Source organism: Neopelma chrysocephalum, unplaced genomic scaffold (assembly GCF_003984885.1).
Source record: "Neopelma chrysocephalum unplaced genomic scaffold, ASM398488v2 Primary Assembly neopelma1_26, whole genome shotgun sequence".
NCBI classification, from domain to species: domain Eukaryota; kingdom Metazoa; phylum Chordata; class Aves; order Passeriformes; family Pipridae; genus Neopelma; species Neopelma chrysocephalum.
The window spans coordinates 21,026,753-21,054,627 of record NW_020897695.1 but is presented as its reverse complement, the minus strand read 5'-3'; the positions used below and the strand labels follow the sequence as shown (position 1 = coordinate 21,054,627).

Here is a 27,875-nt window from a genome sequence, read left to right as displayed (position 1 = left end):
CCTAATGACTGGCTTTGACATGCTTTATTTTGCAGCTTTTTCTCTCTCCTACTGCAATTCTATGTCAAGTTATATGAAAGCATTTTGTGCCAGCTTGCTTAACCTGTACAGTTCCTAGGCTGACTCCTGTCTCCTCTGAAGGCTGCTTTCTATTTCACAAGGCTATTATGGCTGGGCAGACAGCTGAGCCTCCACAGGCTTTCCAAGGAGGTACCAGAGCTGCAGCTGCAGGGAAAGGTCCTCCTCCCTCTCTGTGGCCCCGGACTGGAACGTGCTGAATGCTTAGTACATTTAACACATGTTAATAGAAACCTCTTAAGGGCTTATCACTTGGCTGAATGGGACAATTTCTCAAGAACAGCAAAGATCATATCTACAGTGTCTAGGCAATATGCCTGACAAATTCTAGCTTCTCTGTAAGAAGGTAAGCAAGAGTTCTTTTAGTTTGTACTGGAAAATCTCTTCTTCCCTAACTTCATTCTGATAAATTAATAGCTTTGCTGATGCTTTTTGGAAATACTCAGCATTAGACAGGTATCTGCCATGAAAAATGCTGTCAGGTGTGAACTGTTTGGGCTAAATTAAAAGTGATTGGAAACAATACCTAAAAGTAGAAGGATTGTGTAATGTTAAGTAGTTAATGCTACTGATACTATCTAAAGTAGAAATCCTTCCGATCTTGCAATTCCATCTAGTGGCCTGCTGAACTGTACCATTTTCTTGCAGCAACTCCTACGAGGTTCCAGAAGCTGGGATTTTACACCAGGAAAAGTTTTTTTCTACACTTTGATCACTCTTTCACAGGATATTAGATGGGATGAACCTACGGTTTGATTCAGTACAGCAGTTCTTGTGCTGAATGCATTATTTACAAGACAGTGAGTTGCAATAAATTAGGTTTTACTGATAGTCCTATTGCTATTTAGTCTTGGAATTTATTAAAGCAATGAAATGTGGTTTGTGTTTAATACCTTATGTCACTGTTTATTTTGGTGTAACTCTTTTATAGACAAGTTCACATGGGAGAAGTCAAAGGGCACCAACCGAGGTGAGTTGCAAAGCTGGAAAAAGAAGTAGCTCTCTCACTTTCCCTCCTTTTGACTGAGAGGAATGGAGATGTACATTTCCAACTTTGCCTGATGAACAGGAATACTCTTATCAAAGAGAAAAAAAGAATCTTAATTTAAAATAATGTGAAACTTTGGATTATGCATTCCTGGAAAGTATGATCAGGAAGGGCTGAAAGCTTTGGTCAACGACAGGCTCAGTGATACCAGTTCACAAGACTCCCTGTGCTGCTTCTTAGCACTCTTACTCAGTCTTTGCCCACAACTTTCTCCAGTTCCACAACTGTCTTCAACAAAACTATTAATCTGATTCCAGCTTTGCTTTGGAAGAGTAAAAGCAGACAAGACTTACTCCACTGTAGAGATTATGCCAAATTTCATGCACTATTTGCTTTACCAAGGTTACAAGCTATGGAAAAGGAGTTTAGTTATTACGTGGCACCCCACCTAAATGGCAGTACAGATAGCACACCTCCACACAGTACATGTATTTAACAGATGTGGTCCAACTGCTGCCAGCCATTGACATACATATTCTTCATTATTCATATTTCTCATTACGGAGCTTTGTAATTGGGACCATGGTTTCATAGCATGTGGAGTTGTATTGCAGAGCTATGATATCATACCTGTGAAATACTACACAGTACTCAGTCACATCAGAGCTATGAAGCATGACTATTTAAAAGAAGCACTTATAAAAAGAAAAAACAGCACTTATACTAATACCAATATTTAGAGTGCTGTCACTCTCAGTTTGGCAGGTTCATAGTTTCTAACACACCATGCCTCATTTTCTCCAAAAGTGAAAGTCCCCATAGCAGTTTTTCAAGTTGTGTTTCATTTTTGCTGGAGAGGCATTTCACAGATTTCACAGAATATTCTGAGTTGGAAGGGACCCAGGAGGACCATCGAGTCCAACTCTTAAATGAACGGCCTATACAGGGATTGAAAGGGGATCGAACTCATGACCTCGGTGTTATTTTTGTGCCTTGCCAAAAATGGGTGCCTCATCTCATGAAACTGCTGTAAAGACTTGCTCCTTTGCCTCATTGCAAATTGAAGGTGGAGGCTGTTTTTAAATCAGTGCCCAGGAGTACTCTTCAAGTGTCATAAATGCAAACCCAGCATTTTCTGACACTTTGGGGAGGTGGGGAATTTTTTTTTGGAATATCAAAGGAGCTTTTCTCAGTTAACATATAGCCATGTCACAAATACAAGAATGTTCTGCAGTTGCATCTTCATTTTTTCTGCTGCTTCTCTTAATTTTCTTCCACTCTTTCCACTTCCTTTTTTTTCACAATATTCCTTTTGTTTCCTCTCCCTGTGCCCTATTTTCTTCCCTTTTCTGTACAACTTCAGTTCACCTCTTCCCTTGCTGCTCTGCTCTTCTGCCTCCAGAACCACCATTTCTGACTGTTTTCTTGCACACACAAGTGAAGAAACAAAGTGAAAATCACAGGATTTCTGATGATACTGGATGATAACAGTACGTCTTCGGTAAAAAAAAAAAAAAGATAAGTTCTAGCCGAACATTTTAATTGACCAGTACCACACATCTGGTCTTTACTCTCTGATGATTGTAATGCAGGAAAATTTCACTGTCCCTCATATCTATATCCAGAAGAACCCAAGCGACTTAAGTCACAAACCTACCCTAGAGTTTCTTCTCTGAAAACAGATTCCTGAGCAAACATACACACACTGTTACTGCTGGTCAGTTGGAATATTACCTGCACTGGACAAAAATAAGTCAAAAAGTCCCTTGTGGTTACCTCTCTGAGGAACACAAAAAATATTTTATAGTTTAAATTAAGCTCTGATTAACGTACCATTATAGAAACTGCAAAATGCATATACTCACAGAAAAAACCCACAAGTTACTTAAAGATGTGAGTACATATTCACATTTGTGTGTGTATGATGCATAAATGAGAATATACAATATAGGCAGAAAATACTATTCTTACCTTATTGCACTTGCAGATAAGTGGCCATAAGAACCACTAGCTGATGAACTGCTACGAGAGTTATTGAGAATTGTGACCAAGGAATTTGGAGATGTCCGTATCATGGTCTGAAGGTCAAAGCTGTGATCAGATAGGGGGGATATGGACAACGTGCGCTTTCGGCTTGGTCTGGCTGACAACCTCGGACTCGGAAACCTGGTGCCTGTTATGTAAACACAAGCAATTATCCACCAGGGTACTTCATCGCATTTATTTGTTATCACTGATGGGTAGAGGGAGACACCAACACACTGACAAGCCCACTCTCTTCACTTGTGATCTACTGGCTACAATTGAGGAAAATTAGGAAGAAAAATCTTTCTTCCCATGGCTTACCTCAGGGGAGCTCTGTTTATTAATGTGCAAGCAAAATGATAAATTGCTAAACAAAAGGAAAAGACTTTTATGAGTTATCCCTCTCATTTCTGGTGATTTATGAATCTGATAGCTTCTTAGACATTCACATCATTAATTCAACTGTGAGCAATGAGACAGTGGTTCAGATATGGGATACCAGCAAACCCAAACCTACAACGCTTTAATATATACAGCCAAACCTAAACATGTAAAATACAGTAGAGAAATGATGTGGCGACTTTTCTTTTGTTGACCATAATTCTGCCAGGTTGATACTTGATGCAAAACTAAAAATCAAGACTAAAAAAAAAAAGCACTAAAAGGTCAGCTCTGTTGGCAGAATTCAAATTGACATTCACAGCATTAGACTGAGAAACAGTAGGCTTTATTTGAATTTGTCCAAGATCCCTTGATATTCTTTTGTTGGTGTGTACAGGGGCCTACGACTGCTAAATTTCTTTAAAACGGGAGATTAGGCTTTCCAAAGTGGTAAAGAGAAGGCAACCATACCATTTACATAAATACATATTACATTTCTAAATTTTATGTCCTGCTCTGAAAATCTCTACCTCTTCTGGTCTATTTTACCATGTCATGCTGACTCTCTGCAGTCCTGAAGGAAGATATATCACCTTAAATTTATTTCCTTTATTTAATTATTTTCTATCTTGGTTGAGAGTGGGAAGGAGAGAATTAGCTTCCACACTGCATACTGAACAATTTCCTATAACAGTACTGCCGCTTCTACCTTTTTAATCCCTTTAGTAAAGGACTGAATCCTAATGATCCTGACAGACAGGGTCATGCAGGTCTTGGGTTTGATGCCTCCTTTATAACTACTTCTCCTGATATTCTCTGTAACTTGCTAATAATTCACAGTTGGCCACAAGCCTCCATTATAGGTCTGCCTTTCCTAATTCTTGTTCATGTCTTTGTGTCCAGGACCATTTTTTAGCAGGGTATTAAAGTTTATTTGTCTAACATTAATCAGGAAAAGAGCCCAACTCTAATTAAACTCATCTCAAGGTCAGAGTTGGATTAGAATCTGCTATTATGTTTTCCTCACACACCTGAGTGCATTTCCCTTCTTTCTGTGCATGCTAGCCAAGATTTTAATATGGTATTAAAAACTGCCATTTTATTGCTTTTGTGAGTGTGTGATCAGATCTCCATCTCTAGTCCTTCTCCTGATCCGTGCTTAGATTTGCCTCAACTAGACAACATCAGCATCAATTCTCTTTGGCCCAGGTAATATAGAGTTTTGTTCCTTCCTGCTGTGTCTCCAGAATAGGCCTTAGTCCATTCTGTTCCAATATTTCAATGAATATTCATGCTCTTGATTCATCATTTTAAATTTAGATATGGCCATCTATTTATTCGTAAAAGCTACTACACATTATTTTATGCAATCTACTTTATCTCCTTTTTAGGAGCTTGCTATTGTACTGTGTCTGCTTGATATTTTATTAGTGCTGTGCCTCGTCTTTCAGAGGCAGAGATCTTTCATTTGTGCTAAAATGAGAAACAACAGTGATCAGCAGCTATAAGAAACTGTAACATATCTAATAAAGAAATACAATATACATGTCATGGTAAAACAAAAATAGTAATAATTTGTACTTATATCTTTCATCCACAACTCTCCTCTGCTGACTGTTCAGCCAGAATGAACTAAAACAATGCCTCTGAAGTTAGTGCTTGTAATGTAATTTGCCCCAGATGAGGACACAATTCAAGTGCTTTTTAGGTTATCATGGTTTTACAAGGGGATAGCTAAGTGCAGGCATTATAATCCCTGCAGTGCCCTGCAGAGTCTCAAAAACTGCAACGACTTCACTCCTCCCCCTCCTTGCCCTTTCTGGACTGAACCCATCTCCTTTACCCCTTGCCTAAGTCATGCTATGGCTCTTGCAGCCCTGCCCACTGCTCATTACACCTTCCCCTTGCCTGCTAGCTGCTGCCAGGGCGTCCCTGTGTCTGCTCTGGATGCACCAGATCTGCAGCCAGTGATGGAGAAAGACACTCCCAGCTGAGCTTCAGCCACATCACACAGTAGTCTCAAGCTTCCTCTTTTCCTCCAGACAGCACCTGTTTCAGGCCCCATCTAAATCTGGGAATTTCGCAGTCCCCTCCATCTACCCGGGAAAGGAACAAACTCTTAAGGGCTAACAGTATCCTGCAGAAAGGGAATATTTCTGTTTCACAGCAGGAGCCAACAGTTGAGACCAAGCAAGAGCTCTACAGAGTCTGACCACTGGAGAGGGGGATTCACTTCAATGGAGACCACAACTTTCAAAATAGAAAATACAATTAAATGCAATTACTGTTTTTTCAGATCTTCGTGGTTTAATTAGTTTTCACATGCCTAAAAAGTCTTAAGCACGAGCTGACCACTCATGATAGGACATTTGCTAAACCATTCATTTAGCATAACATCAGTTATGCTTTAGTTAGTATGCCACTATGAAAAGGAATAAGTCACAATTTGCCAGTGCTTCTGAATACTAAACCAAACTGTCTAGCCTTGCCAAGCATTTATTTTAAAAACAAACACTTCGATATTTATTTAGCAATTTGAGACGTTCATCTGCTCACAATGTTCTCCCAGCAAAGTATTACATTCTCTACTTGATAATCCTTTAAAATCAAAAAATCCAGGAGCACTGATTCACTAAAAATCCATTTACCTCGGTGCAAGTGCTAATAAAAGACCATCAGCTTTGGCAAAGCATGCAAATGGAAGCTGACAGTGAAGATATGTTTAGAAATGTCACCTTTTTGGAGTTGACATTATAGAAATAAAATGTCAGTAGTTGACAGTAAAGACTTGAGTGTGCCGACAAAAAATCCAGCAGGTGCCAGAAGAAAAGATCTTATTCTGAGGTGGAGATCAATTCTAAAATAACAGATATCTATCTCCATCATAAATTTCAAAAATGGAATAATGCCATCCAGCAAATTTGCCCATGAATTTGATTTCTGAGTTGAAGTTTTTAGCATTGCTTAATCATTTATAAGGCAATCTTCAGACATGTATCATTTATTCCATCCCTTTAAATCAAACTCCATCAAACCTCTTTTATTACATCCCTTTGAATCAAACTTCTTTGAACATGTCTCAGGCACTAGTTTTTGTTGGAGGCTGTGAATATGGGAAGTCTCAGAGTTTTTTTTAAAGTTAAACCTTCTTTTCTTTCTTTTCCTTCTGGTTTCTGCTTACAAATGTGTAAAAAATTTGTTTTCACTTCATGAAAGTTTATCATAAATTTTGTCTTAGTTTTCAAAATGATAGATCTGTCGTCAGCATGAGAGGAAAAGGAATAGCTTTGATACTCCACCCTCATTCTCCAACCGTGCCTGAAAAACAGAAATCAAACACAGACCAAAGCTCCTCACACTGGTTTAATTCTTTGGGCTGGTGTATTGAGTCCGGCTGAGCTGGACTTCATTTCCTCACAGTAGCCCTCACAGTGCTGTGCTTTGCATTGGTAGCTAGAAGTTGTTGATAATACCAGTGTTTTGGCTGCTGCTGAGCAGTGCTGGCACAGCATCAGCACTGTCTCTCCAACATTCCGCTCCCCATCAGTAGGCTAGAGGTGGGCAAGATCCTGTCAGGAGACACAACTAGGACAGCTGACTCAAACTAACCAAAGGGACATTCCATACCATATGATGCCAGCTCATATATAAAGGCTAAGAACAGGAGGGGCAGGGGAGCATTCATTATTTACAATGTTTGCCTTCCAGAGCAACTGCTATGTGTGCTGAAGCCCTGCTTCCTGGGAAGTGGACAGACATTGCTTGCTGATGGGAAGTAGAGAATAAATTTTTTTGTTTTGTCTTTCCTTGTGCATGTGCAACCTTTTGCTTTTGTTTTAGTAAAGTGCCTCATCTTAACCTGCGAGTTTTTTTCCGTCTTATTTTCTCTCCCTTGCCCAGCTGAGGAGTGATAGAACAGCTTGGTGGGAATCTGGTATCCAGCCAAGGTCAGCCCAACAGAGCTGGCGAAACTCTTTAGATCAATTGGGTTACTACCAGTGTCCCTCTAATGCCAACAGGGGTAGGTCAATGCTGGATACTTTGAAAAGGAGAAACCTCCTATTCTGAGTGAGCATAGGCAAAAGTTAATCACAGTGAGGATATTAATACTCTCAGAGGGAATCTTGAAACCTCAGGTAACATGCTTGGCTTCCACTGACGACCATTTAAAAGATTAGAACATATTCTGCAAGTGAAAAATTCTGCTATCAAAACTGTACTGGCATACAGTATCTTTACAGCCACAACAAGCAATTTCAGTTCTTGCTACTGTAGTACTGCCAATACCTTCTGCATCTACTCCCCTCCTAGTTATTTTGATGTTATACTTAAAGGTAGCAAATCTCACCTTTTTAGAACAAGCAAGAAGATGCTCAGGGCCTCTGGCCACCAAAACTGTAGAAAAGCTTTATAGCAACATAGAAAATTTTGCCCCACTTTTCATGGCGCTCAGGACAGGATGAAGAAAATTACAATTGGCCTTACTCTTCCTCAGTGTATTAGACAGTTCATGGACAGTGAAGTTCAGAGCTTCAAGAAATCTACTCCTCTTTAGGCAAGATTTAACTTCTGAATAACACTTCTCCCACTCTTATCCCCATTTTGAAATCAGTTTTTCAGCACCACAGAGCAAAACAAAAGTCCCCAAACTACACAAACTCTATGTAACACGCTTTAGAACCCAGCGCATGCTGGCGTTGGAATTATTTGCACTACAGAAGGGGGCAGAGATTCCAAATTTCTGTGCTAGATGCTGTATAAACACACAACTAGGAGACAGACTTGCTTCACAAAAGAAGAACAATGTCTTGTTTGCATTTATTTGGTTGTTGTGCGGAATAAATGAGCAGCAGCCTTTCAGTCAGCTGAGTCAACTTGCTCAGAATTTGATAGCAGATAATGAGGGAAACTACTCATGTCTCTTCTGTTTCCTTTGAGAAGCCTGGGCAAAGGCGAAAGAGTACTTTTAAGATCACCATACAAATCCTTAAGAAGAAAGATACAAACAAATGGGATTGCTTTGCATTGATCACTGTACTTTGTTATTAAATGCATACACGGGCATTCTTATTGTTTTTTTAAAAGCCTTAATATCAGCTTCCTGCTAATTGTTTTGTTCTTGTTTCTAATCTAAAAATCTGACAAAGAAGAAAGGGGTTTTCTTTAGCATGATGAATGATAGGACATTCAGATTCCTACTTAATGACAATTAATTTACTGTATACCCATGCAAGTTAAGATAGTTTTAATTAGTTTTTACAAAGTAAAAGGGTAAATTCATACTCTATTTAGATAAAAGCAGCTACTGCCTGACTAAACACATTCTCATCAAATATAGAAGGTGAGCTGAGTGACCTTACTAGGATTCACTCTTATTTTAATTTTCTATTTACTGTTTAAAAATAACCCATTTGCATAATAGTGCTACACATTTTTTGTCTTTAACTCTGAAATAATGCCTAATTGAAAAGTTGCTGCTATAATGAATCTCCCATGTGTGATCTTAATTTTTAAAAACAAACACAAAACAAATTAAAGTGTGCATTTCAAATATATCACAGCTAAAACTCGTGACCATAAATATCCTTATTAGAGATGGTGTTTAGGTACCTTTTATGAATGGGTTGAATTTATTGGCAAAGGTCAAAATACTTCCCCTCAAGTAAGAAGAGATAACATTCTTGGGATGCAAAAGCTGCAATTCTATGTAGATTACAGCATACACAATCTCTACTAACACAGGAAGATCCTTGTGCAAATGCCATTATTTGTATGAGTACTGTAATGTCCTCTGTTTTTCTTGTTTTCTGGCATACATCCTGGTATTCACTTTTTCTAAAGGCTGAATAAACACACTCAATCAAGTCCGCATCCAAGTATGTGGTTTGGTACTGCTACTTAGATGCATTCAGACACTCTCTCACAATAGGAACCAAAATCATTGAAAATATAAAATATCCCTGCTCATTGCAAGGGGGATTGGACTAGATGACCTTCAAAGTTCCCTTCCAAGCCAAACTATTCTAGGATTCTATGATCCTTTTACTCCAATGAAGTCATGCCCATTCATACAAGCTGGGGATTTGTCCTTGTAACTGGAACACAGCAGCAAATTTACATTACCTGAACCATGCACAGCAGAGTTTCTATTCTGCAAGATATTATTAATATGCATCCAATGCTTTAGCAGCGTGCCTCATCTTTTCTATTCCTCTCAAAATCCAAATCAGGAAGTATCATATTCTTAAGCTTTCAAGTACTGAAGCCTTCACAGTAATTTCTGGTTTAAGTCCAGACTACTTGTGTAACTTTGTGTTTCTGAAGTGGGCTCAAGGTATGTTATGTTACTGTAAATTCTTCATGCATGCTTCCAGGGCAGTGAGACTGACAACAGAAACTGAATTAAAAAAAATCCTTCACTATCAAAGTAACAGAATGAAAATAGCTTTCCTGTCCAGTTTCACAACTATCTGTCTTGCCTGATTCTTTAAAATTGTTGGTTGTTTAACTACTTCACACTCCAAGGCATTTGTTCTGCAGGGCTAGCTATCTGTACTCCCATGCATTTCAGAGGTGAACCTCCCAACTCCCACACTCCTTGAGATCAGCAACTATGGCAGGCAGCCAACAGCAGGAAGAAAAAACTGCATGAAAACATAAAGTTTCAAAATATGTGGGAAAACAAGGTGGTCTATTGCTACTGTATTGGTCTGTACTATCAAGAACCACCTTTTCTTGTCACCATCTTTTTATTTTCCTCATTGGAAGGAACAGAGTATATCCTGAAAAGTATGTAAGCATCTATGACTAGAGGGGAGTACTCTGCATAATCCTTTCTGGTTGATCAAAAGCAGCAGTAGCAAACAGTTTGGATCAGGGTCCTCTGTTTTCCTCCTTCAACAGAGAAACAGAAACAGATTAGAGGACTGAAAGATGCTGGGTAGGCAGAGAAAGGCTCTTAATATTATGGAAAACTAAGCAAGGATCCTTGAGAATTCAAACTGCTTTACCTTACAAGTGGTCTCAAACTGTATTGGTCTATGATACACAACTTGTAAGCACAGCTAGCACTCTCTAAAAAGGTGGGGGATATACTCTTCTAACTGAAAAACAGATGTAAACTTTCTGTTAACAGAGAGCTCATCAGGGAAATACTCAGCCTAACTATGAAAGTGAGTTACTGATTGTGAACAGAAAAGGACATTTTCAAATGCACTCAAGTCCTGCTGGAAATAAAATTTATAACCTGTTTGCAGGAGCAGTCCTGAGCCTCTCCCTACTTTCTCTCAAAGTTTACTTTTAGGCTTGACATAACCCTTGTACATTTGGCAATCAATTCTCTGATCCTCCAGCCTCATGAGGAGGCTTATGTTGACTCCCACTTCTCTATCAGTGTGGAAGTCTTTTGGGTCAGACCACAAACAATCCATGTGGTTCCCTTTGCAGGACTGTCTAAATTTCTAGAAAATATCACTTACTATCCATGGCATGAAGATATTCCATATGAAGAGCACCGGCTCCTGCAGTGGCAGCTGAAGGAATGATGTCTGCATATGGGCTGCGCTGGCCTGCCAACAGAGCCATCTGATGATAATATTCAGCTGGACTGACACCAGCATGTGGAGCTAAAAAAAACAACATAAAAGTACCATTAGTGATGTAAGATAAACAAGAAGGAAAGTTTTACCACATTGCTGGTTTCTCTGGCTATTAAAACAGCTTATTTATTTTTTAATGTAATGCAGTGTCTGCAGTATGCCACCCCTGGTCAATATATTTCAACCAATCATACTGTAAAGACACCATTCAAAAAACAGCAAGGCAGAAAATATTAACAAGCTTGGTGATCTCATGTTTTTATATTTATTATTAAGTGACTCAAAAAGTGACAGGCTGACAGCAATGGAAATAGTATGATTTATTTAGTTACATAAAAAAGCAGGCAAACCTTCCTAGAGTTTTATTCCCATTTACCTCATCCCTGGTGCAAAGGAATCTGTCTGTAAGGTGACAATGTGGCTGAACATCCATAAGCATTCAAGTTTCTGGAGTCTTTACTTAGGGAACTAGAAGATTCTCAATCACAGTGTCCCTTTGTGTCTATGCTAATGAGCAAACAGAGGTAAAGCATGTTTTCAGGACAAATAATAGTTGTCTATGAACAACATAGGAGAACAGATGAAGTCAATGAATACAGCCATTCCATCCTTCAAAGTTCATATATAAATATACTTGACACACAAGCCTGTTTGCAGACACGAAACCACAGCCCGGATAGGCTCTGCATCCCATCAGTGAGGTTATGAGTGAGGCAGTCCTCTGATAATGACTTATATTAGCCATTCTCTCCTGTAAAAATAACATCCAAGCTTTCCGTTCCCCTGCCGTTTTCAAGCACGTCTTCAACTAATGGGCAACTCTGGACAAATACAAAAATTAACATAATTTTAATATAATCTCCTCTCAGCAGGCTTCAGATGCTACTGACTGAGGGTCATCTCAAGAGCTCATAAAATAAGCTGAGCTCCCTCTCCTTGATCCTGATTCTGACTTGCTATCCAGCCTGAAGTAAACAGCCTTCCTCTCTGCTCTCTACTTGTCCCACTTGCAAAACAGTTTAAATTTCCTTACATTCTGGCCAGCAGAAGATGGTATGTAAGTTTGCCTAAAACACTTCAGTTTCCTTAGGTTAATGGGCTACACCCCAACAGATTTTTTTAATATTCTTTCATACAATTTAATGAGATTTTTCTTTAATCTCAGCAATCTGAATCCTGAATGAAAATAAAATTTTAAGCTGAAATTCTTTGAATTACCTACTTAACCTGATTATTGTTATTTACACAGGATAATTTATATTTTCATTAGAGAATCAGATCCTAAATGCAAGCCTTAAAAGCAAAGAATCAACGTTTTTTCATTAAAAGGAGGTAAACGTGACGTTGGAGTTTGGAGAAAAGTTTATTTAGAAACAGATTCCTGAAGTGTATAACCCATCTTTATTTTTATCAAATAAAATGAAAGAATGTGCTTTTGATGTTAAAATGCTAAACATTACCTATATCAGGAAAGGTTTGGAAATATAGAAGTACATTAGACAGGAATGGGAATGGCATAAAAATGAGCTGAGATAAACTAAGGGTTGTTGATATTTTTTCCAAATTACAAAACAACTTCACAATTAAATACAATCTTTCCACTTTCTGTGAAATAGCAAAGAAATTATTCAGGCCAAATTTTTAAAAGATTAATAACTCACACTAAATCACTGATTTTAAAGTTTTACAGTAGTAGGCAACCATGGTATCTTTCCAGACACTCAAAATACTTCCTGAGCTTTCTGACATAAGTGTCTGGGTTAACTAACAATAATACTGGCTGCAAACTTTAAAACGAACTGCTGCAGAAAACATAGTAAGCACATAATTGCATTACTAAATGTTCCATATGCCAAGAAATGCTCTGGTGCTCTTTAAAGATAATTTCTTACTATCTTCCTGAAACATAAAAAAGTAGCCTACTAAATGATGTATTGAATGAAGGGTAAATGAAGGGTAAATGGGAAGGCCCGCATCCCTGAATTTTCTCCTGTTTATTCCTGGGTAGCTTCAGCCTTGTTCCTGCTTTTTTTACAAGAGGAGACATTTGCTTCTGCACCGTAGACACTGATGAGCTTCAATTGAGCACTCTCCTCTACATACACTGATGACTCCTTCCGTACCCCTGCTCCAAACCCTCAGAGGAGTCCTCAGCCACACCTGGCCCACCAAATCTGCTGGGTCAGGTGAAGTGACAAGATAGAAAGACACTGCCATTACAGCTGCTGTGGCAGTTGTAAATTACTTGTAATGAATGTGAAACTGCTCTTCGTTAGTTTCCAGATTGTTTTGGCTCCTGGCCATCCCCAGATCTGTGAGTCGACACACTGAGCCCAATAGTACACTGACCTAATTATCTAACTGGCCTCAAGCAATTAGGGTAGCAAGAGAAATCTCACTGTGACTTTCAGAAGAGCAGTAACAACTTCCAAGTTTTCACAGTTCAAATGCTATACAACTTAAGCCAGGGTATCCATTACATTATTAGTACATTATGTGCAGGTACCCCTTTAAATCATGGAAGTTTTTTATTTGTATTCTAGCAGTGCTCAAGTCATGACTCCGACTATCTGATCCAAGCAACCCATATCTGACAAAAGTATTTAATTGTATACCTGATTGATCATACAACAAACTCTGGATTCCAGAGAACAAACTTGCAGCTTTTCAATAGCATGTAGTTTGACTGAGATATTTTCAATGCCTTAATCAAGTTATTGTATTTTCGTTGGATGCTGCACAACACCTAGGCTATGGTAACTGATCAAGCTGTGAGCCTACACGAAAAGTGTAGTAATATGTATTTGTTTAAAACCCAAAGAAAGGCTCTTAAGCTAGTCAATTTTGCTTATGCTTATGACAGGCTAAGGTTGTGTATACAGTCAGTGATCAAGGTCAGGGGATGAGTGCTGAGACAGAGTATACTCAACTACCTGATTGTCTTGTGCCATCTGAAAGCCTGTCAGTATACCAGCTACCTACATGAGGCTGGCAGGTTTGAGACAGGCCTTAGAGGAGAAAACTGTCTTTCTGAGGTGGCAGCTGGAGTTAAGGCAGCTGAACTGTCACCAAACACCTACATTGTAGACCGACAAATTGTAGCACCACCAAAGTCATGACAGAGCTCCAGACTCAGCTGTTAACATTTAAGTGTCCATATTGGGGGAACTGAATAGTTCTCTAAAGCTTCACTGGCTGCAGTACCTAGAACTCACTGGACTATGAGGGCAAAGCAGCACACTGAGATCACAGACAGATTTCTATACTCTAGACACCTACATTTAAGTGCCAGAATCTGGAACCAAATTTTACTCTGAGACATCTCTGGGAGATCTCTGCCTTTCTGGAGTGTCAGTTGGGTTCCAGATCAGATATCCCACTGTATATCAGAAAGCCCTATGTGCCTACATCTCTGCAAGTGAATTCAGTGTGGTGTACCTGAGACCAAGAATGTACAGTTTAATGACATAATGTTCTGTGATGAGTGGTTTCCTTCACACCTTCCTTTGTGTGTGCAACTGGAGTGTACCTTAAGCATAAATTAAATTCGGCAGGAATGTGACCCGAAGAGTACTGAAGGAAAGATAGCAAAGTGTTCTGCATATTAGCTCCTGTGAAAAAGCTCAAATATACATCACAATAGTTTTCCCAATTTATGCCATTACATTATAGCTCAATCATGTTTATCCTATATCAAAAGCTCCAAAGCTTCCAAAGTCAAAACTTGCATTTCTGAGCATTCAAATTGTTCCTTTAAAATATTTTTTAAACATTTTGGCTGAAACAAAAAGGGTAGAATTAGCAAGAATTCATGCAACATCCAAAGTGCTGCTAGGAAAGCCCTATGTGCATGCCATATACCTTGACTGACAATAGGTCATTAAAATTTATTCTCATAAGAATATGTGCCCATAACTAATGGATTAACTGTAAAGGTATATATTCTGATAAGCGAGGATTAATTAGTTATCCGTTTGGATAGGGTGCACTGCTCATTTTTCAAATTCAGCTAAAGGCAGTTTAACTCTGGTAAGTTTCTGAATACACTGGGAAGATCTCTCCCATAGTTAAAGTAACAGTTTAATTACCTTCACTACATAGTTGTTCCTGAATATGTTATATTTTAGCTCTCTTCAGCAAATGCTACAATTTTGAAATGTCAAACTGCTTACTGTATTATTGAAAAACTTACTACTAACAAGACAGTCCTTTTGCAACTCTGTTCATGGCTCACTTCAGCAAAATTCCCACTGAAATGAACAGGAAATGTGCCAGAGTAATGACAAGAGTGGTCACAGAAGTTCACTTCAACCCAAATGACCTGGAAAGTAATAGCCATGATCACACCAAGACCTAAAACATCAATATTTCAAGTATACTGCCCACCATTTAGACTAAAACGGACAGTCCTGATCATCAGCCATTTCTACATGAGCATCATTTCATTTTGCCATAATGTTAGCTAGGATAAACTGAAATAATTCTACATAACTTTAACAGAACTACTGACTAAGTATAATGAGCCAGTGCATGCTCTGTATGATTGAAAAATACTATTTTAATTAACAAGACTTTTGCGCCTGAAGAACTCCATAGTTATACACTGATGTACACTCAAAAAGAATCTGGCTCAATTCAGTGCAGATACAGTGGATTTTTTGGGAGATCAGAATCACACCCCAGGTCAGCTCCACAAACAAAAGATATCACAAGACATACACCACCCTTCCAGCATAAATTTTGAATGAGGATGGGCTTATTTTTTTCCTTCTCCCTGAAGTTTCAACGTTTGTGAGATGTACAAATGAGCCATGATCGGCTGATGAAGTATTGAAACATTTATGACATAATGAATATGTCTGACAAATCTGCTGAAGCTGCTTTGAACAAGGGGGAAAAATGTTGACAAGATTAATATAACTTAAGTTGCTACAATGACAGAAAACAGGAAGCCTATCTTAACCCACCGTCTGTTGGGCTGAGTCCACGGGCTGCTGAGATCATGGAGAGGGACGGGCTGCTGTGCAGGGACCTGATGTAGTCCATGTAGGGGTTAATGTATGGGTGAGGTGTGCTGAAGGGAGATTCTGATGCTGCAGCAGGATTTCGGTGCGGGGAAATTCTAAGGAATGGAAGTTCTGAGTATGTCGGGCTACTAGATAAGGCAGAAGGCCTGGAAGAAAAAAGGAAGAAAAATAAACAAAAACCAGTCAGGTTATGTATGCAATAAAGAAAAATATAGTAAAGGCAACACAACATTCATTTCTTGAAGAATAATGACTAAGTTGCACATGTACTGAAGTCAACTGCCTGGAAAGAAAAAGGATAGGAAATTAATTCTTCTCTGTACCGATTATTACCAACATTTCTCTGACCAATTTTAACATGATTTTATATTTGGTTTAAGCTTTACATCCCTCAATACCTTTTCCCCAAGGAGTTTAAAAGAAAATCACTTTAATTAGTATGAAATATGCACCCTGTATACTACAAAGTAATTCTTACTGAAATATGGAAGACATACTGAGATTCAGAATCATTTACATCTTCAAAACCATGTGGCTATTGAAAAAGGAGCTTTGAGAGCCACACTGCATCCACTCCCTTCATTTGCCAGCTTACTCTTCCAGAAAGTCCAAGATGCATGTTTATATAGAAATAATCCCAGAAAACCCAAGCTTTGTAAACCACTAAGACTGTATGCTCCTTTGGAGCGTTTTTTTTTGCTGTCCCTTCCCATGAAAAATACACAAAACTTGGTAGTAAAGGAAGAAAGATTGCCACATATGTTTGTTTTTAGCATGGCGCCAGAGACCAATGCCTTTTAACAAGACCCCATTAATTAACTACCTCATTTTGGTGAAGGGAGAGCTGTTGTGCCCTCTCATGCTATGTGTGTGAAGCTGTGATGAACCAAGGCTGAAAGCTGAGTTCACAGCTGACAACAGATAAATAACCTGCCGTAACCCTCCCCATCATCCCACCCTGTCGATATGACAGCGTCTGGGATCTGCGCGAAGACCCTTCTCTAACAGCATCCCATCTCCAAAGGCACTGGAAAAAGTCCAGTTTTCAGCAGAAGGGGGTTGGAGTGCCTGCCCTTGCCAACCTGCTCTTTGACAAAAGACAATGATTAAGCCTGTCATGCATTTGCTGTAGTCCAACTGGTTGACCCGAACTAAATGCCTTTTTGTCCCTGTTTTTCCAATTAATTTAGCATATATACAGCACAGACACAGGCAGCAGCTGTGAGAGCAGTGAGGGCAGGCTGTTCCTTTGATGCTGTTGGCTTACAAGGAGTAATCAAACAAGAAATGTATTTTTTTCCTTTAACATACACATAACATGATCAATGGAGGTAGTTGTCATCACCTAAAAGGCCAACAGAACATAATATTATGTAGGAGCCAATTCTGCCCTGCCATCAGCTCAGAAATGCTAGCAATATGAGCGGGGCAGTGATCAAAGTCATGAATTCCTAACATGATGCCAGCTTCCCTGCTACTAAATCCATGAGAGCTCATAAAATCTGAAGAATGAAGATTTCTCCTGATGTGTTTTTCTCCTCCTTTTCCCTTCCCTATTTGACTTTTTTGCTTCTTGCCTTCCTACAGCTTTCTGCAAGGTAAGCCTGTTTAGCTTTTCCATATGAAATTACCTCCCAGCTCCAAAGTTTGTTAGAGAGCTGCATTCATTCTGTGCTAGCAGCAGGTACCAGCTACGCAATCACTCCTTTGGCACCCAAGCAAGCAACCCAGATGAAGCCTAACCCCTCACTAGTACACCTTCACCGTATTTAAAATGCACCAAGAACCTGAAACCAGAAGGCATTTTCCACCATCATGCAAAACAGATATCTTTTTTCAGAGAACTTTTTCTCTGCATGGTTTTAAAGTACCTTTGTTTTACAGTGGAAGCGCATCTTTAATCTTGCTACTGTGAAACTGCACCAGCCATGGAGCATTTGCTGTCTCATGGTTCCCTATGATGTCAAATGTGGTAGGCCGGAGCTTTAAAACTCATGGTGATGTCGGAAGCAAAAATACTACAGCTGAATATCACATTACAGAGTGAGTTTCCCATCCTGGCAGTGAGGAAAACACAGTAGTATAGCAAATTTAATACAAGATTAACAAAGAAACTAAGTTTGGATGACATTTTACAAGTCTTATTTTTTTTTAATGTGATCTCAACTCAGAGTTAGGAACAAAAAAACCATGCAGGCACGCAGAAGCCCTGGCCTCATCTGGTGCATATTGAACAGAAAACTGTTCAAATGCTTATGCAAGAAGGCTAAAAGTCTGTATCAACCTCAGTGATTCACTCTCCAGCTGGCCAACAGCCAAATGCTGCCGCAGGAGCAAGATTAAGAGTCAGGCTGTCAGCTTCTCTGTATCCAACAGGAGCCATTCAAGGACACCAGGACTCAACCGCTTCTTCTCCCCAGCCCTGCCTCTTTCTCTCTGGTCCTCTGAGCTTCTCAGTTTTCCAAGGATGCTAGGGAAAGGACACCAACCTGGGTAACTTCAGTCAACAGCAGACATATAAACAGTATTATCTGAGGCAAAAATAGTCATCAGATTCCACACAGAATTCTCAGCTCTGGACTCTGATATGTCTCAATTTCTCTCCAGCATCTGATTTTAACATGCTTCTAACTTCTCTGTTCACTTTCAGACTAGACTTTTCTCGATCTTCTGTTTCCAGAGCCTCCTTTCCCCACAGACTCCTTTTCTCTCATGCCTTCATCTGCTCTCAGTCCCACAGTTTGAGTCATCCTGATTTATTCCAATAAACGTCACATATTCTTCCTTTCCCTCTGTGATTAAACTTCACTATGAACATCTTTCACAAGTATTAACTCCCTCCTTCAAACTAAAATGTGACTTTTAGAAAGGGTGCAGCCAAACACCCTTACTGTTGCTTTGCAACTTCATTGTGTACCACTAAAGAATGACTTTTGTTCTGTAAACAGCAAATAGTACAGCCCAGAAGTGGCTCTGCAGACACTCATTCAGTAACAAGCAAATCAAATCTCCAGATTTGGCTGGCAGTCTATCCCCTAATAGTTTCTATTTCACATGTATAGAACAACAGAATGGTTTGGGTTGTAAGGTACCTTTAGAGGTCATCTAGTCCAACTCTGCTGCCATGAGCAGGGTAAAAAGCTGGGTACTCTCCTTCAAACTCAGGCCTCTTTAGCCAGACGTCCTACGATCTAGTTGTGCGTCCTGGCAAATGGTGTTGTGCCTTGGGTCTGAGGCTACTTCATGGGATGCAATGACGCTTCAGCATAAGAAGAGGCAACGAGATTTTCAGTGATACTGCTTGAAAATTTCTGCCTCACCTGTAAAGCCTGAGAGGGAGAACTTGCTCTGCATCCTCTCCTGTGCAGGGGTTTTCCTGTTAAACAACATACTCAGAACACATTAGGGAGGGAGCAAAGCAGATGCATGCTGTTTTCTGAATTGGGTCCTCTGTGTCTATTCCTAGAGATCCTCCAAACTCAAATTTAATACAAAGCCTATCATACTTTCAATACTTACTTGAAGTTGGAGATCTCCAGGTTTGTGTGTAAAAGAGATCCTATGGCTGTGTTTCATCACTAATTTTTATCCTGTTACATTAGGATGATTTTATTATTTTCTCAGTAGCCTTGATTATATCTACAACCCTGACATAAATAAGAAGGAACAGAGAACAGGGCTGGCCGTGAAGGAGTCTCCTCCCTTCTGTCCAGAAAGCCTTCCTGCTCGCTGCTAAAGTGGCAAAATATCATGCATGCCACACAGCTTCCATATGTAACACAAGACTTCCCACTCCCCACTTATATCCAGCCTGCCAGCTTCTTCCTGTCCCAACTCTGATGCTCTGGGAAATCTCAACTACTCAGCAGGCGAATGGCTCACACGTGCTGAGGCAGTGAGATCAGTGTAAGGGCAAACAGGTGTATTTTTTTCCTATTAGTCATGACACTTCTTTTTTGATGAATGCTACAGAGGTGTCTGGACAATATTAAAAATTTACATGGTCACACCAGTTCAGAAGCTGTGAGCAGAGCATGGCAAATCACAAAGCATGTGAAGCCAGTGGTTTTTTTAAATGTTTTTTTCTGACCACTGCTGAACCAGAGGTGAACTATATGTAAGATTTCAGTTATTGGTCATGAAAATGGTGTGTCATTTTGTTTTGTTGCTTACAGCTGCAACAGATGAAATCTGCACAAGAAGACTGCCTAGCAGCAGGCTTGGATTTTAACCACCACAAAAAGCTAACCAAGTACAATTTCCTTTTCAGTCCATACAGCCCTTTTTTAACTGGGAAAGGAAGATCATGGGAACCTGAGAGATGATGCAGCAAGCATGAGCGAGCTATATGTATTTCAAAATGATCTGCATGCACAGATCTTTATCTAGTATTATCTTGAAAGGGTCACATTCTTTCCATAAGCAGAGAGAACTGGGATAGGGGGGCTCCTACCATGTACTTTAGGCTGTTCTTTTATTTAAATGTTAGCCAGTTTTACGATGAAGAAGATCAGACTGTCCGAACTCAAATCCTATCCCTTTCTTTGGTACTAATGGAGCACCCAACTTGTGCAGGTGAAACACTGCTGTCTGGCTATGACTAGAGGTGAAAGTCCCCAGGTAGGTAAGCCAACACAGTGGTTGTTGACTACATGGCCTTTCAACCGCCCTCTCAGTGCCATACTGACAAGATTCAGAAACACTTTTTCCAGTCATACAGTTATATCATTCATATAGACCTAGTGAAGAGCCAGGTAGAGGACCAGCCCAAAGTCCATGATACTATCTTACATGGATTTATGCACGTAACTGAGTTAGAGTGGTTAGCCCAGGAACTGAAGGAGGGGATGGGAAGAAAAGAGACCCAGTTCAGGGTGCTGGTGAGCAGCAAGGCCCAGTTGCTCCCTAAGAGAAGGCAAGCCAGGAGCCACACACAAGCAGTGCACCACATGCCACCAGACATGAGCTGTGACAAGAGCCAGGTGCTGGCAACACAGTCTATCAGCAGTCTGAGACAAGACAAAGTGACAAACCCGGTCTGGGCTGGGCCAGTCAAGTGCAGAAGGAGATAGGGACAAAGACTGGAGGAAGACAAAACTACACCATGGCTCTGAGGGCTCCATCCAGAACAGCTACCTACAGGGAGGGTCATGAGCTCAGCCAAGGACAGGACCAAAAATGAGCACTACCTACAACACAGATCAGGCAGCTCAGCTTAAAATGGGCTCCTGGGTGCATGAGGTGCTGGTAGAGGTCTCAGGTGAGGCTGCTCAAGACCATTATGGCCAATTAGTGGCCTCAGGGTACTTAGCTTGTTTTGGAGTCCTTGAACTGTTTTAAGACATACCAAAATATCAACACAGTGCAAATTGTCCCTGTTCTTGTATCGCTTGCAACTGTGAAAACTACAGCCGGTTCCATGACCCTGCCACTCATCAGAGCACATTCTTCAATAGCAATATTTTCTGGAAGTAGGTGTAAAGCCACTCAGGACAGCCACAAAGGTCTGTGTCACAGGAAAATCTGGATGAAAATTCTGAGGTGGTTTGGTGTTAGAGAAGTGATCTGTCATAAATCGTTTCCAAATAACTTTAAGCTGTGCTTGGGCAAAAGCCTCTTCTAAGCACAACATTTTTACAAAAGAAAAAAAAAAATTCATGGTGATTTAAGCCCATACTGATTTTAAAGGAAACTATAACTCCAGGACTGGAAATCTTAATGTCAAGTTTTGTCCTGATAAATTTTTAAATGGCTCTTTTATGAATCTGTTGAAAAATACATTTATATTGAAAACAGCAAGTGATTCTTAACTATAACATTGTAAATATGACACTGAGCTGAGGTTACAGATGGAACAATAATCTATCTCACAGAACAAAGCTTGTCAACGAAGTGGGATGAAATATTGTAACATAACCTAATTTATTATTGCCTTTTCATCCATCTTGTTATATTATGAAAGTGTCAAAGTTCAAACCTCAATATTTAATCATTTAACAGTATGTTATTCAATGCTGGAGCAAGCATTGATGGCATAACTCTCAGAGCAATGATAACCACACTGTTTCTCTGATAACTGTTCGATTCAGTCCTGCCTGAAGAATTGAAAAATATTAAACTCTTTAAACTGCTTATGATACTTTTCTTTTTTCTTTTTCCTTTTTTCTTTTCCTGTAATATTCTTCTGATGTCTGCACACAAAACATGAACACTTTTATTTCTAGTAGGTCCTGGAAGATGAACAAACAATAAGGACTGTCTTGGTATGTAGTGACTCCTCTTCTAAAGCACATGGCTCAATTCCTTTGGTAATATCTCCCATGTTAAATTTGTATTGTATGTTTAATGCCATAGTTCTTTGTACAGACTGAATCTTGAGCACCAGCAGTCAATAACTGGCTAATAAAAAAAGGTTTTTATATTAAGAAAATTGAGCTTTGAGACTTCGATGCAAGGAGATTGAGGCCAGCACTGAGCATTTTTAAAATGCAAGATCTTTTTCTCTTTATACTTCTAATTGAATTAGTAAACAACCAAACCCATAAATATATAGTATAGGAAATCAAGAATATAATTTTTAATACTTTTTTTTTTTGAATTTGCATGTTAAAATAGGCAGTTCATTCCCCTAAAATCACTCACTGCCTCAAAGCTGCTATATCACATTCTTGGACTTAGGAAAACTAAGCAATTGATTATGAACATTTAAAGAATTATTTGAATACATGAAAATGTCAGAGCACACTTCATGTAAAACAGCTGAAGTGCTGCAAAAGAGTAAGCACTGTTAACTAAACTATATTTTCTTAATGGTGAAAATGAAGAAGAAGGAAAAAAAGAACATGTTTAAGTCCTAATATAAAAAAAACCCCTCTGGATTTCCTATATAGTTTTCCATGTTCCAACACTTAGTGAATATTTGCTCACTTTTCCTCCGAAATTCACACTGGAACTGTAGTCAGTATGGGAAAGTAAGTCACAGAATCTGATTTGGTAGCAACCTTCCATTCGGTAAATATATGTTCAAATAAACCATGAATGGGTCAGTGTCTATGCAGTTCATGCATAAGAGGAGCTAGATCAGGGTTTAAGGTACACAGGCTCTGGTTTGGTTTCCATCACTTATCGGCTATCACCTTGCATAAGTTTGCTGTCTTCCTCATCTGCTGTTTCTCCATGCGTAAAACTGTGGTAAAGCACTCAGAAAATGTTCTACAGTGGAAAGGTCAGACCAAGAGATCCCATGTTATTAATATTTTCTCATTGAGGCAAAGACAATGCCTTCCAAAAAGTGTGCAGTTCTGGTATGTAAATTCTAAAATATATAAATAACCTTACTTGGGGTTAGAACAAAAAGTTTCTCCCTCATAAAGTTAAAAGGTATCATTGTAGAAAAGAAAAAAGACACAAATGACTGCACAAGAGATTTTCATGGTGCTGGAAATCATGCACGACAATTATGTGATGACCGACAGCAAAAGAATATTACTCTAGTTCCCCTTTCCTTCTTTGGGAAGTGTTAACATTATGTAGTTACAGTTAAAAATTGGCTACATTAATCAGGGCACTAAATCCTTAGTCAATGACTGTATTCCTATTTTTCAACTGACGGACTGCCTGAACACAGACCCAGGTTTTTTACATGCACCCTCTGCTACTTGTAATACTTCGTAAATAACCCAGCCATCAGCTTGTGGATTCCCTCAAGAAGAGTTTATGTCATGAAAAGCAATGAATATTCATACCATTATTTAACATGTTGTTTACATAAGGTCACCTGTAACACTGGTGACCTTCAGCCCACAGTAACACCTTTATTGACTACAGCAAGCAACTGCTGCTTCACATGCCATGGAGTAAAGGCACATTCATTTCATTACACAAGTCTTGACTTGGAATCTTGATACATATTCCTTAAATGTGTATGCTGATAGAGTTTTGACTGATTTATTTCCTTCATTATGAAAAATGGAAATAAAACTATCTAGTGTCTCCCAGTATTTCTCAAGTCCAGTTTGCGTGTTCTCCTCCTCACACAATGGTAATCTCCCCACAACAACCTGCCTCTCTTTTTCCTCTTCCTTCTGTCCATCCACCCACCGTTGTCACTGCCTCTGGCACTCCTCTGAAACTCTGCCCACTTGGTCTTTGCATACAGAGCATCCCAGCTTGCCTCTCCTTTCTCCAAATCTTTCTCAGGATGCTGCAAAGAAATCAGTGACTAGGGGAGGATTACATGGATTTACTTGGCAATTTCTTTGCTTGCACAAAGGGTGCAAACATACAAAAAAGTGAACAACTATAACTACTCCCTCCAAATGCCACTTGCCTTCTAAGCTTCTTGCAGATGTTATCTTGCAAATTTTGTGGCAGCTATGTAAGCTGGGTAAGCCCCCAACTACCCAGCTGGTGCCCCTCCCAGCACAGGCATCACATCTCTCTGCCTCTAACCACTTCATTGCTCAGTTTCAGGGAACCAAAGCAAAGCTGCCAGACCGTAAACGGGGCAAAGGCACACAGCCCTGCTGAGGAACAAGGGATAATCCCCAGGGTGAGGAAAACAGCTGGGGCTGGTAACTCCCAAGGCCATCAGTGCTGATTCACCAGAGTTCATTTGCCAAAGAGGTCCAACTGCAAGCTCTTCCTGGCAGAGCTCCTTGTATTTGCACAACACTCAGCAGAGCTCCCATCCTGTACAGAGCTGTTGGACATTGCAGTAATGTAAACAGTAAATAAAAGTAATGCTAACAAGATACTATGTGATTTTCATCACTTGCTTTGGCTAGAGCCTTACCCAAGCATTGCCTTATTTTGCTTAGTTTGTGCTGACTTCTATGAACTATAAGTAAAGCAAGACCTTATAGCTTCATAGCACAGCCCAACCTCAGTGCTGGTAAATTTTTCCTCCCCTGCCTTCAGCTGATTCCAAGTCTACTGACTTGTGGTCATTAATATATATCAATGCTGCATTTGATGCAGAAATCATCATCATGAATATAAACCAGATGAACAGTCCAAGCAAACGTTATTTGAATAAGGCTGCCATGGACCTCCACACACCATTTCCTCTTCAAACTATACTGTAGAAAAATCTGAAAGTTCTACAGGCTACTCATTATCTGTTGTTAGTAATAACAGACTGGGCAGCAAAATTGCCAACTGCATTCCTACAGCAAACTTCTCTGCTCTGCAATTCTCTTTCGATGCGCTAAAGGTGGTCTCATTTGCTATTCAAATTTTAGCCTCCTCTAGGTTACAGGCAGAGCCTGCCATCTCTTGAAGTGTTTAACCACAGAGGCATCATCAAATGTGTATGTGGGCATATATAAATTCTTACTGCATTCATGTACCCCTTCGTTCCCTCCCTCCCTAAAAAAAAGGAGTGTCAGAAGCTTTCTCACACTTAATGTTGTTAAGTCAGCTAATTGAATAAACATTTATTTAACATTTGCTCCTATTTCACTAATGCACTGTGAGAATGAGAAGAATTTTATTCCCCTTCTCCCCCATCCTCCCCCTTCCTCAGGAGTGCCACTAGCTGTTATCGCAGTGACTAATGTGCTGTATGTGGCCATTATAGTCTTCAACTCTGAAATTACACCCAGGATGAACGATAGGCTCTGCCTGTATGCTGATTGGAGTTGGATGATGATTGATTAGAAGAAAGTCAGACTATGTAGCCATGCAAAAAGAACTGCACTAAGCCACAAGCTTAAACACTAAAGAGCATTTCACCAGTGGCTTCAGAGTTATTAGATGTTTTCATATGAACAACATTTCTCACATCCAGGTTTGTGCATTTTATCTTTAGTCTTTCAAATCCTGAAATTGCTTGGATAAGAGGGTTTTATATATATATATATATTTATACACATTTCTAAGAGTAGCCTGAACTTTTAGGGGAAATTGAAGAGGCTTTGTGTCAAGTACAGCTAAATCCAGCCTTTCTATATCAAACCCCTGCTAGAAAATTACTGTGCAGATGATAAGGCTGAAAGATATAATAAAAAGTGACTCTACTCAATTTACACTGCAATATTGGTATGACTGAATATTTTTCATTCAGGTGACTGATAAAATCACTAAACTGTATTGCAGATAAATAAAGGAGGCTTCTGTCAAGAATAAACACCATTAATCATGAAGTCTCACCATCTGAGTGGCTGTGCTATGCAACTGCACAAATGCACCATCACAAGTGGCATGAGACCTAGTGCCTCCTTTCTCCCCCCAGCTCCCTGGTAACACTGTCTTCTTAGGAAACTTTTTTTCCTTACTGCCTTTACAATATTTGGAAGTCCTGTAATGTCTTTTCCATTCAAATTTATACACGATTGCAACTGAAATCTAAATTTTAGTGGCAATACGTTCAGCTAAAAATTGAACCCACAAGACAAAGTGAAGCCTGGCAGACCGTGGCCGCATTGCTATAAATCTAGCATTACAGTGAGAAGTCTGTATTTAAACTGGTGAGGATGAGGCCTTTGTAATTCTAAAGTTGAAACAAGTAGGAAATTTTTATCAGTTCTGCCAAGCCTTACCAGCATAAGTATTAATTTCACAGGACATTCTGAGCTGGAAGGGATCCACAAGGATCATCAAGTCCATCTCTTGTGAATGGCCCATACAGGGATCAAGCCCACAACCTTGGTGTTATTAGCACCACGCTCTAAGAAGCTGAGCTAATCTTAGGGTCCTTCTCACCATTTTTTTCCAAAACCACATTTTCTTACTAGTTTTATTACTTAGTCATGCTATTTCCACATAGGTGCTAAGTTTCTTTTTACATTACAAATCTACCTCAGTAGAGTCGATGGGTCTCCTTTCAAAAAGCAACTTACATGCTAAAAATGGACATGTGCTGAAAAAAACGTATCCAGCAAAAGCACAGTCATACAAAAAGAAAACCAGACAACTTAGGTAATCTTTTTGTAACCTGTTTTAGAGCAAGTGATGATTCAATAGTGACCATGTTATTAAGCCGAAATGAAGCAGTGCCCTACAGACTAATGAGGTTAAAAAATGTAGTTAGGTCTTCATGTTAAAGGCACTTAGCAAGCAGCCTGCTTGGCAAAGACCAACTGTGTGTTGAAGCAGAGGACTAATCACACAGGCAGGAATCAAATCGACTGGAAGAATTAGGAGACTTGCGGCCCCGAGGAATGTAATTCATGCAGAAAAGCAGTTGTCAGAGTGAGGCCAGGGAACTGTGTGGGAAGAAAGCAAAATAAACAGCTCAACAAAGAAAACAAAGACGCTCAAATACTGGCTTTTCTAGTGCTGGAGTACCCTGAAACTTCAGTGGGGCATGTGACAAAAAACTCATCAAAGACGACTTCTATAAAAGCAATATATCAGTAAATGGTGAACTGGTTCAAAAACATTCAGGAAATGCCTTAAGTTCTTTAAAAAATAACCTTGAAGTCGTTATGCAGGACAGAGAAGGTACACATACATACATGTATGAAGGACTGGGAGAAGAAGAAAAACAACCAAATGGTACAAAGCTAAGAGGGTTGAAATGGTTTCTACAATTACTCTTCCTTTCTCTCTCTACCATTCACAGATCAGAAGAGGATGCCGTCTGCATGCAAAGAGTGCTCCTGCCTATGTGCAGCAATACTCTCCATAGAAAAACAGCATTGTTAATTGAGATCCACCGCCGCAGTGTGAGGACCAGATTACTGCATCCACCAGGGGGATTACCTGACCAGAAAGAAGAGCTTGAGGTTGGTCCTAAAACTCAATAAAACTCATGTGCTATTCACAGGAAGTTCT

At 39.6% G+C, this 27,875-nt stretch overlaps 1 protein-coding gene across 4 annotated transcripts in view; it reads right to left on the bottom strand.

The window, feature by feature from the left end:
* The window catches only part of GLI3 (GLI family zinc finger 3), a 207,594-nt gene that overhangs the window by 56,371 nt on the left and 123,348 nt on the right, over positions 1-27,875 (bottom strand). For all 4 annotated transcript variants that reach the window (XM_027675835.1, XM_027675837.1, XM_027675836.1 and 1 more), the window contains 3 exons: positions 16,038-16,243; positions 10,951-11,097; positions 3,038-3,239 (listed from right to left, as the gene is read on the bottom strand). In XM_027675835.1, coding sequence (XP_027531636.1) covers positions 3,038-3,239; positions 10,951-11,097; positions 16,038-16,243 — 555 coding nt within the window. The remainder of the gene's footprint in view (positions 1-3,037; positions 3,240-10,950; positions 11,098-16,037; positions 16,244-27,875) is intronic.